This window comes from Cucurbita pepo, chromosome 8, assembly GCF_057944985.1.
Source record: "Cucurbita pepo subsp. pepo isolate OVF chromosome 8, ASM5794498v1, whole genome shotgun sequence".
NCBI lineage: Eukaryota > Viridiplantae > Streptophyta > Magnoliopsida > Cucurbitales > Cucurbitaceae > Cucurbita > Cucurbita pepo.
In genome coordinates, this window is record NC_141805.1 from 5,035,543 (window position 1) to 5,047,557 (window position 12,015).

Here is a 12,015-nt window from a genome sequence, read left to right on the forward strand (position 1 = left end):
GCTCGAAAGGGAAAGCCGAAAGAGGACAATATCTACTAACGGTGGGCCTAAGTCGTTACAAAAGTATTCAAGATAGTCTAATTTCTTCCTCTAATACATTTCGGCTTTTTCAAATTTCAAGGTATGATCAAGCATTTCAAATTTCAAGGTATGATCAAGCATAAAATAAGTTAAATTCCATCGAGTTACCACATCAAAACAATTAAGTGTTTTACATTCGATTTTTATTGCTGAACAAAATCTTTAATTTTGTCAATCTCTTGGAGGATGATCTAACATACCTCACTACCTTAGGAACATTAGAAATAGAGTCATGCATTTCTTGAATCCCTTTTCCACCATCAAGTTAATTACATGGCATAACACTTCATGTGTAATATTTCTGTAACGAGTAAATTCTAACTTCTAAGCCTTCTCATAATATACGAAATAAATTTATCACTAAAACTTGCATTATCAACCGTGAAAGAAAAAAAAAAACTTATTGAGCCACCATTCCAATAAACAATTCTGAATAATCTTTTCAGTAGTCTCCCTTATCGTACAAAAGTTGATAACTCTTTCATGCAAACTCAATTCTGAATCAACAAAGTGTAGTGATCACCATACAGTGAATGTTTTGCAACCAAATCCATGTATCAAAGTGGTAAAACAAACCCCTCCGAAATGACAGATTAAAAACTCTTTTCTCTTCCTCTTTAGCAATGATTATTCTAGTTTCATTCTCTATGAATTTAATTGATAATTCGTCCATAATTATCATTTTGGTGGTACATGTTGTTCGATCCAACAATGAAGTAACAATATTACTACCACTTTCTATCTACAAAATGTGGATAGTTATTTATGCCATAATTATCATAAAAGTAACCGTGAAGCCAAACAAAAATATGATTTATTTAAATGAAATTCTAATAGCATTTCGATGATTAATTAATATTATATTTTCGAACATCTTATTTCCAAACATCTTCGGTTATAAATTTTCAATCAAACCACTCATAATATCTACATTTCCATAAAAGTTTTCTTATCTTATTTATAGGAAAGTTGTTTTTGTTTCTAAATTTTTATTTTGGATTCAAAAATAAAATTTATTGTACAAAACAAACAAATTTTAAAAATCATGGTTTTGTGCGTATGAAACGCGTAGTCCTAAACCCCCAATCAGGCGACGACAAGTGGTATCCGAACGTCTGACAAGTGGGTTCTTGCCAATGGCTTCGTCTCCGTTTTCAATTCCCTCCTCTCACTCTTTTTGTTGCTTTTCACCTGCCCCTTTTGATTTCTTCTGCTAACCCTTTTCTTTTCCGAAATCAACACCACAAACTGTTCCGCCTATGGATTAAGCAGCTCCGTCTATTCAATTCCATTACGCTTTCGTTTGGTTTAGACGACAAAACCATCCACATCTCTGGACTGGAATCTTCCCTTCTTTGATTTTGGCGAAGAATTTTGTCGTCTTCTTCAAGTATCTGCCAATTGCTCGCTTCCCTGATCCAGGAATCACGAACCATCCTCATTTTCTCTGTTCTTGAGACAGATAGAGAGAGAAACAGAGCTTGTTGATTGGTTTTCTTTAATGGGTTTCTTAGTTTCTCTCTTCAAACAGAAGGGTTTTGTTATTTTCTTGAATCTCTCGTTTCTCTCACTGGCTTGTGCTTTTTTAGCGATTCAATTTCACTATCCAGAAGAAACCCAATTCCGTGTTCTTAACAAGAGCTTCAGAAAACTCCATGACACTGCTCAGGAAGATTGCCGGAATTTTATTGGTCTACCTGACTTTGAAGCTATGTGCTCTGTTCTTAAATCCAACAACCCTTGTAACACCCAAGGCTATATAGATTATCTTTATGTTTTCTATTGTCAGTATGGAAGTTTTAGCATTCTGGGCTATACTCTGTTGTTTCTGTGGCTTCTTGTGTTGTTCTATCTTTTGGGTAACACTGCTTCTGAATACTTTTGCTCTTCCCTTGAGAGTTTGTCGAAATTGTTGAATCTATCCCCAACAATTGCTGGTGTTACTCTGCTTTCTTTGGGTAATGGCGCACCTGATGTTTTTTCCAGCCTTGTTGCTTTCATGGGAGATGGAACTACTGATATTGGCTTGAATACTGTTCTTGGTGGAGCCTCGTTTGTTACCTGCGTCGTTGTCGGAATCATAAGCATTTTGCTGCGTTTTCGACGGATTAAGGTTAATAGGGTTGCCTTCATTAGAGATGTTTTGTTCTTCCTCTTGGTTCTTTTGTCTGTTTTTTTTATATTGCTTCATGGACATATCAATCTGTGGGGTTCCCTTGCCTTTTCTTCCATGTATCTTGTTTATGTTTTGGTTGTTTATGTCTCCCATGCCCAATGGCTGAGTTTGAGGAGGGATATTTTCCAACCCCTTTTGAAAGAGCCACCAAAGGATGAGTCTGAGGGCCAAAATGACGATGACGACAACGACGACGGTGTTAGAATCGACGTATACGATGTCTGTTTTTGTCCTAGTTTTTCGCCTTCTTGTGTTTTTTTCCTTCGCCTTCTTGAGATTCCTCTTTACTTGCCTAGAAGGCTGACAATTCCCACTATTGCTGAAGAAAACTGGTGTAGACTGTATGCAGTTGCTTCAGTGACATTAGCTCCCATTCTCTTAGCTTTTCTATGGGCATTTCACCACCAGATCGATATGTCTCGGTCGAACGTAATCATCTGCATCGTCGCCTTGCTGGTCGGAGTTAGTTTTGGAATTGTTGCATTTGTGACAACTGAGAATTCAAGCCCACCAAAGAAGTGGCTGTTCCCATGGCTTGCAGCTGGGTTCACCATGAGTTTAACATGGAGTTATATTATAGCTCAGGAACTGGTAGGGCTATTGGTTTCACTTGGCTACATAATGGGCATAAGCCCTTCAATTCTAGGACTGACCTTCCTGGCTTGGGGAAACTCTCTTGGGGATTTAGTTTCCAATGTGACCATGTCCTTGAACGGCGGCCAGCGAGGCGCCCAAATAGCCATCTCCGGCTGCTACGCCGGCCCCATCTTCAGTACGCTGTTCGGCCTTGGGATGTCCCTTGTCAGCGCTTCATGGAAGAAGTATCCTGAGTCGGTGGCCATCCCGGCTGACCCTTACGTGATGGAGACATTGGGGCTGTTGGTAGGAGGGCTGCTATGGGCGCTTGTAAGTTTGCCAAGGAGAGAGATGAGGGTTGATGCAGTGTTGGGAGGAGGCCTTCTGGCTATCTATTTGACCTCTTTGCTCTTAAGAGTGTTGCAAGCTCTTGGGTCTTCCCATTAGAACCATTTTTGACACTCAACTCTTACTACCACAGAACAGAAACAATCTAATTAGTTAGTTATGTAAATTAATTAGTCGTTTTTTTGTAATAGTTTAACTTTGATTAGAATTCGAATCAATGAAGCTAGATTCGTGTTGTATTATATGTATATTTGAATACAATTACGGTAACTATGTTGTTAGGACGGGTTTATAGCAAAGAGGTCTTGTTTAGGAGACCTGAACATTTTCAAAAGGTTGAGGCACCTAGTTGTCTCGATGCATTTCCCTAATCGGTTTATGCCTATCTAAAAAATGGAGGTACGAAAGTGGAAAGGGTAATGAAGACCTTGATAACACCGTTCACATTGCTAATAGCTTGGAGAGATACCTTGGTCATTCTTGGATGTCGTGGAGGTCTACTAGGTTCTTACGAGCATATAGACAGTTTAAATTTCATATCTCGTTTCTAGGATATTTAGGATTAACTCCTCTCTCTTGGTGTATATAAGTCTAGACCCCAGTATAAATTTCCTATGAGGTTCTTCATAGAAGGGGTGAGGTTCTTCAAGCTCAATTAGGTCCTCTCTCTTTCTCCTCAAACCCCTAGCAAGAATTTATCAATATCATCCAAATTGATTCGAAAAAACGAAAAGAAAAAAAAAAAAAAAAAGATTGATTTAATCATGAATCCTCCCAATATCTTCCATGGATGAAAAGCCACGGTTAAGCCGAGTTGATTGGGAGGCCCAAACAAAGACCATTGACTACATTGTTTGATTTTAAAAACCCACAAAACTTACTAAAAGTGCTCTTTAAAATTAGGAACCATTAGGAACCAATAACATTTGCCCCTTGAATAACATTATCCAATGCAACGGGAAACCAATTTCAGGGAGATAATGTATAATATGTTACAAATGCCTCCTCCAATTAAGCTAAAAACTCCCTCTAAAAAGTTATCATAATATTCTTGCTCATCAGAGTTCAAGCATTCCGTGAACAGAGAGATCAAATAATTGCTAGTGAACCAACAACAAACAACGTACATTGCTTTCTGAAGTATTGGGAGAAAAAAATTAAAACCGATGGTGACCAAAATCTGGAGGGATTTATTAAGATTTCTTGACTGATCATGAAATCCTGGATCCCATAATCTTACAAACATCGTCTTCTTTAACAGAAGAAGCTTTAATGTCCAAGCAACTAAGATATTGATAGTCCAGAGTTACTTTGATTTCTTTTGTTGATCGGAAGCTCGGGCTCCTGCAATCTTACAAACAGGCTCATCCTTTGACCGAAGAAGCTTTAACGCAGGATGAACCTTGAGGTCACCCGTAACCAACTTTTGCCCAACATCTAACTCGCTAAGATCGACATCGATATATGGAGGAACAATATCAGCAGGGCAAAGGTATTTAACTGTCCTCTTAATTGTATTCAAATAAGATCCTGTAGAATTTTTCAAACATTAGAAAAATGTTCACTAAAGGAGTAAGAATATAATTGTTCTCTCCTTTGAAGATAACATAATCAGGATCGACGCCCGCAATTTTTTCGTAGGAATGCCAGAACATTTTTTAAGTAAACCAGAAACTTTTCAGAAAGTACGAATGCAGAAACAAGATGCAAGTACTTCCTTTTCTGAATTTTTTGTAATGAGAAAAGGAGTACAAACAAAAATGCCCTACAAAATCAGAAACAAGATGCAAGAACAATGCAGAAACAGAAACTAGATCCTTTAGACCCGATCTATCAGAAAACAAACCTGATGTTTCAATTTAACAGAAGCTAAATTCTGGTAATATACATATTTAGATCCATATCCCCATCTAGCTGGAGAATTCAAGAATCCCATGTCAATGATAGTTTCAATGTAAATCTGTAACAGCCCAAGCCCACCGCGTGCAGATATTGTCCACTTTGAGCTTTTCCATTCTGGTTTCCCTTATATGTTTTTAAAACGCAACTGCTATTTCCACACCCTTATAGACTGCTATTTCCACACCCTTATAAACTGCTATTTCCACACCCTTATAGACGGCTATTTCCACACCCTTATAAACTGCTATTTCGTTCTCCTCCCCAACTGATATGGAATCTCACAATTCACCCCCTTCAGAGCCCAACGTTCTCACTAGCACTCATTCCCTTCTCCAATTGAGGTGGGACCCCCCAAATCCACCCCCCCCCCCCCTTCGGGATTCAGCGTTCTTGCTGGCACACCGCCCCGTGTCCACCCCCTTCGGGGAGCTCAACCTTCTCGCTCGCACATCTCCCGGTGTCTGGCTATAATACCATTTATAACAACCCAAGCCCACCACAAGCAAATATTGTTCTCTTTAGGCTTCTCTTTCGGGCTTCCCCTCAAGGTTTTTAAAACGCGTCTGCTGGGGAGAGGTTTCCACACTCTTATAAAGGGTGTTTCGTTCTCCTCCCCAACCGATGTGGGATCTCACAAAATCCCACCCGAACAAAAAGCTATTATATCTTCAAATCTTATAAATTACTGCATAACATTTATAGACTTTAAAGAAAATCAAATAAAAGGAACTTAGTCTTGCAGCAGTACCTTTCCTCAATCCAGGGCATACATCTTCCCCTCGGAAAACAAGAGGTACATCAACTTTTAATAAAGCGTGTGAAGGTGCCCTTATGAAAGTAACATTAAGTGGTGCATCTGTTCCCGCATGAAGATGAATCTGAACAAACATGAATGGGGCAAGTTCAGAATGGGTATTATATTATATATATTCTCACAAGATCTTACACTAACTTATGATCAAAATTGAACTAAACCCATCTTCTTATCTTCTGATTAATCAAAACATATACATGAAATATAATGATCATTGAAACTACAGTGTGCACAATGCTCTCAGCTCCTTTACGACCATGAAACAATCAATTATTCTAATCCTCCTCATAAATCATCTCATAAACTCAATAAGTTGGAAATTTCATGAAAGTTCCTAAGCGAAATTTAGTCCTTACAGACGAGATAATAGAGTACCTTCCGAGGTAAGACCCGAACCTTCTCAACAATATCCCCGGATTCGAACTCGGACCGAACTTCGAGATCAAAAAGCCTGGAGAGGAAGAAAGAGCGACCTAGATGATTTACAAGCTTCCTAATTTGATTAGTCCGTACAGATATGAGACGCTTATTTCCGCCATGCTGACCGTCCTCTTGCTCGAACACGATGCTTGGAACGCGGCCAACCTTGCGCTCTTTAGCGGAAATGTTCTTTCCGGAGATGGAGCGCGGAATGGCGAGGATTGTCTCGGCGTACTTCGGATCTGGCTTCGGAAAACCCTCCAAGTACGAAAATGAAGGTTCGGGATCGGAATCAAGGGGTGGAGCGGTGGCGGTGGCAGCGGAGGAAAACCTCCGGAGGAGGAGGACTCTTGAGAGAGTAGGGGAGTGGTAGAAGCGTAGCATTGGGCGGAGAAGGATGAACGGAAGGGCTTAAGGGAGGGTTTTAGTGGAGAAATCTGAAGGGGTATTGTACCGATTTAGGTCAATTCGTAGAAGGTGAGTTCCGTCGAGACGGCCGTAGAGGTTGCAGAGACAGAGACAGAGACTTCGCCGCAGGCTGCTGGTGCCGTCGCCGTTGAAGTGAAATAAGAGCGAGAGTTTGAGGTGAGGCGGCTGGAGTTGTCGACTGAACCTGCGGGTTAAGATGTACTCCTTCTTTCCGGCTTTTTTTCACAATATGGGCTGTGGGCTAACAGGCCTTTTCCATTTCGGTTTAAATTTCATTTTTTTTAAAAAAATGCTAATTAATAAAAATACGTGGAATTTATATTTGGACTTTTAGAAGTTTTAAGTTTAAAATTACCCATATAGTTATAAATTTAAAATTAACCGTATAGTTTTTTTTTTTTTTTTTTTTTTTTTTTTTTTTTAATGAAAATAGTTAGTATTTCTTTTAAAACTTTTTAATAGTCTCGAGCAAATGTTTCGTTAATATTTTTTAGACTTACAAAAAAAAAAAAAAATTAAAAATAAAAAATACATTTATTGTTAGATGTGGATAGAATAATTCGTACCATATTTGGAAAATATATATGACTTTAAAAGTAGTGTTACTGTCTTTAATCTTTTTAAAAAAAAAATTTAGAAAGTCTTTCCCATTTCTGCTAGTTTGCGAAGCTCCTGAGTTCCTTTCCACATGTGATACTGATACACTTGAATCTCATCCAGTTTCTCATTACGTTTTTATATCAAAGCACTAACTGAATAGGACCAATCTAGGTCTGTCCTCGGTATACAAGTAAACTCCAAATAATCAAGATGTTTACTATTAAAATTAGCTAGTTAACCCTAATAATCCCTACAAGGGATAGGGAAGTGTTTTTAACACTGGCCATGGCCAATCTTTAAGGGTCTTCCACCGTTCATGTAATCCATCATGTCCTACTCAAGTCTGGACATATCTTTGGACCATATTCTAGTTCAGAACACCATATAGGACACTTTAAGTCATTTGTCACGCTAAACACATTAAATCATTCTAACAAAAATCATAAGTGCAAACATGTTGGTTCATTAAAGGCATATAGGCCCTAATCACAGTCAAAAGTTCACATTTATACTTTATAGAGCATATAAGTCAGCATAAATCACGTAAATCAAAGTAAAACAATCAATCGGCTTATCTCATGCTCAACATAATCGAATTAACCCATCTAAGTTATAACAAACAGGCTTAGGGACTCATTTCAATGTATCAATTATTTCGACAATCGTAGTTCTAAAATCATGTTTCTGATGTCTAAGTATGATCTTTTCTAACATACAATATCATTATCATAGTTTCAAAGTATTCCCATGTTATTCCAACAAATATGTCTTACGAAAAATTCAAGGTAACTACTTATTTAAGAGTGACCAGGGGCTAGGTTCCCAAAATTTTAAAACTAAAACTTTTCAAAAGCAGTAAAGTAAAAAAAAAAAAAAAAAAAAAAAAAAAAAAAAAAAAAAAACTACAAACTTGATGAAAGAATCAAGAAGCAGATATGCTTGTATGAGGAGATCCAAATTGAAGTAGGGGTAGAGTTTTGTGCATTTTTCTGTGAATTCAAACAACTCGAGTTATCCTTCTTCTTAATAAATAGCACCGGTGCACCTTAAGGGGACACGTTAGGACGAATGAAGCTTTGGTCCAGTAGATCTTATAACTACACTTTAAGTTCCTTCAATTTTGCTGGCACCATACGAAAGAAACTTTAGAAATGGGACTAGTTCCTGGTTCAAGTTCTATATCAAAGCCTACTGTTCAGGAGGGGGGAATTCCTAGTGAATCCTCTGAAAAGACGTCTGGGAATTCACTCACTAATAGTACTGTATCCATAGTCTTCTCTTTCCCTTTTGTATCTACTACACAAGCTAATTTTGTCCACCCTCCTTGTTGGATTAGTCTTTTGGCCTTCATCATCGAAAATAGTTTAGGGGTAACTCTAGTACATGCGCTCTTAAACTTAAAACTGGATCGTGATGGCAATGAGAATACTACATTCTTCTTATAACAATATATACTAACATCGTTTTTCAGCTAACCAATCCATCCATAGTATTACGTCAAAATCTGTCATGCTAACAACTATCAGGTCTACGCTTAAAGTTTGTCCTGCTACTATTACTTACCCATCTTTTACTCTATCTCTAGCAATTAAGTCTACCCCGCTGGGTACTAATAGTAACACACTCAATAGAGGTTCTAGTTCAAACCCTGTTTGACTAACAAATGACACATATATGAATGAACACATAGAGTCTAAATCAAATATCGTTAAAGTGTAATGTCCCATGATGGATAGTGTACCTCTCACCACTGTGTCTGATTTGTTAGCGTCCCTACTGGTGGATGCATATGTCCTTACCTAATAGCGGGTCTACATAGGTCTCTTTGCTCCACCTGGGCTTCTTGGAGGATCGACGAGGTTTTTTGTCCTCTTCGCAATACAGTATTTAACAATGTGACCTTCGTGACCAAACCGAAAACAAGTCCTAGATCTAACCATACATCTGCCCCAGTGTTGTTTCCCACATTCACGACACAGTGGTTTCTCACCTTCTTGGCCTCTTTCTTGGTCTCTAGGATATTTGTTTGCATATTGAGGAGAGTGTCTATCAGCGTATCGAGCTTTATGTGCTGGTGGTTGTCGATGTGAGTTTATCTATTTGTACCATCGTTTGTGGCCGATAGTGACAACTCACTCTCGACCTACCTCTTCTCTAGGTTTTTCCATGGCTTTAGCTACCCTCAAGTTAGCTTCATACATGGTAGGATCTATGACTTCCACCATTCTGAATTCAAGTCTATGACGAACCTCTCAGCCATTTTTAGTTCTATATCCACTAATGACGGCGCAAATTGCTTCAACCTCATGAGTTCCCTCGCGTAGTCGTCCACACCCTGGGTCAGATGGATGAACTCTTGTTGTTTTCTGAGCCAGACTACCTTTGGGTAATATTGCTTCAAGAATACCTCTTTGAAGCGAGACCATGGTATTGCACTTCCATCGAGGCTCAGAATTTCTTGGTTATCCATCTACCACAATTTTGCGTCTTCTTTCAGCATGAATGATGCAAAGGACACCTTTTGATCATCTGGGCAATCCATTAATAAGAAAATCGTCTCCATTGACGATAGCGTACCTGTGCCTCTGTTGGGTCTCCAGCAGTCCTGCTGAAGGAACGCGGGACATACCGCTTGAAATCTCATAACTATCTTGACCCTCGTATGTATTGAGAGTTATTGGCTTGTTGGGTGGCCATTATTGTTTGTATCATGACATGGAATGATTCACACATCATATTCACCCGTGCCGCAGCTACATCTATACAAGTTACTGAGCCCTCGCGAGGTCGGCTTCCTTCACCTCTACCCCTTTCTCTAATAGGGGGTCGTCCTCTTCCTCGACTTCCTCTAGACGGCATGCTTCTAAAACAAATGTTGTTTTCCTCATGTCTACTATTCACTATAGTAATTGGCATCATATTACGTAGACAATTTGGCAAGCATATAAACATACAATTAAGTCAACCATCATACTACAATCATTAATATAATAGTAAGCAGTCATAGTATACACAATGGAAGATATTTTTTTTTTCTTCTTCTTCTTATCTTATGCATGACATACCTGACAGTGACGAGGCATCGACGGTGGGACCATGGAACATGCCAAACCTACCTAGTAGGCTAGTCTATAGAATTTATAACCTAGAGCTCTAATATCAACTGTAACGAGCTAGATTTTTACTAACCTAAAGTTGCTACCATGTACATAACTTAACCGTTTTATGCGGAATTAATCATTTGGAACATATTCATAAAACATTGTCATGGACTTACATGTTTAATAAAAGGTCTTTAAAACAAAACAACTGAAAATTAAAAATAGACATAAGTAAAAATAAAACAGAAATATCCTATACTTACCTATAGTTTACGAAATTAAATACGATTACCCTATGCATGTGTCATGGTCTTTAAAGTTGTGATGTCGCCGTCAACCGTGCAGGGTGCCTTGCCTTTCCTTGGAAAATAGAAGTAGCACGTGGCTTTAGTATTTTTAAGAAATATTTAGTAAATGATCCCACTATTGGTGCTGGATGCAAACACATGCAATCATGAATGGGACCTATCATTTAAAATCGTATTCTCTTAGGTAACTATCCTAATGGGTCATTGGATGTGCATTTACTATTCTACACTCGGCCCATATGTGCGAGTATGGACCACTAGTCGATTCGCACACCTCTTGGGCCCCTTGCCTGGTCGGGCTAGCATTCTATGGTGCTATTGTCAAACACTCGGTAGGAATAGTAACCGTTGTAGCATTATGATAAATACAATGATCATTTTTTCTTTCCATAACATACGCGTCCGTACTCATCGTAAAGGGGATAATTCCCCAACGCATGTAAGATACAATGATGCATGAGGTCCCAACATTTTTCATTTATGAAACCATATAAAACAACCCCTTCCATTTTGTTTCATATCATATCTTTTTTATAACATAACTTTAAAACATATTTCGGGGTTGTATGTCATGTCAAAACATATTTACTATGTATCATGTCTGTCATACATCGTGTTATATCATATCATGCATATAACATATCTTTCAACATACCATATCATATTACGCACGTATAATACCATAAATCATATCATAACATGTACAACATCGTCAAACATATCATATCATAAAATATATTATATCACCAACACATCATATCATAGTCATATCATAGATATGTCATTTCATAAACATCTCGCACCTATCAAACATATGACACGTACAGACCCACGAGACACGTGTCATCATATAGAAAAAAAAAATTATAACCATGTCAATAGTAAGGCTACTTACTTGGATGACTTTGCCAATGTTCTCCCTAAAATCGAATGCATGATTTCATCCCTCAAAGTTGTTTCAAGTATCGTCCAAGTGTTTTCCTATGAGAATATCGATCTGATTTCGTTAACAATTCACATTTTCTAACTTCATTCAACTTGAATTTAAGCAATCGAACATCATATTGACCTTATAGCCTTAAATAAAGTCAATTTCAGCTTCGTGATAGTAAAAAAACGTAGGGGATGGTATCAAATTGTCTATACCAAGCCATGCTGGATAGCTGGATTTTTAGCCGTAGAGCCATCAAGCCGTTAACGTTGCCGCGTAAGCCAAGGAGTCAGCGATTACAGACAATGACACGTGTCGCTAGGGGGAGA

General features: G+C 38.3%; 1 protein-coding gene and 1 pseudogene across 1 annotated transcript; one reads left to right on the forward strand and one right to left on the reverse strand.

The window, feature by feature from the left end:
- Window positions 1-1,233: 1,233 nt before the first annotated feature.
- Window positions 1,234-3,465, forward strand: LOC111785151 (cation/calcium exchanger 2 pseudogene; annotated as a pseudogene).
- Window positions 3,466-4,132: 667 nt separating this feature from the next.
- Window positions 4,133-6,970, reverse strand: LOC111799648 (Ribosomal protein L25/Gln-tRNA synthetase, anti-codon-binding domain-containing protein). The gene is made up of 3 exons (XM_087126279.1): window positions 6,273-6,970; window positions 5,832-5,961; window positions 4,133-4,711 (listed from the first exon to the last, which is right to left on the reverse strand). Exons 1-3 carry the CDS (start codon window positions 6,699-6,701, stop codon window positions 4,488-4,490), a joined length of 783 nt encoding a protein of 260 aa, XP_086982405.1. The 5' UTR covers window positions 6,702-6,970; the 3' UTR covers window positions 4,133-4,487.
- Between the last annotated feature and the right edge of the window lie 5,045 nt (window positions 6,971-12,015).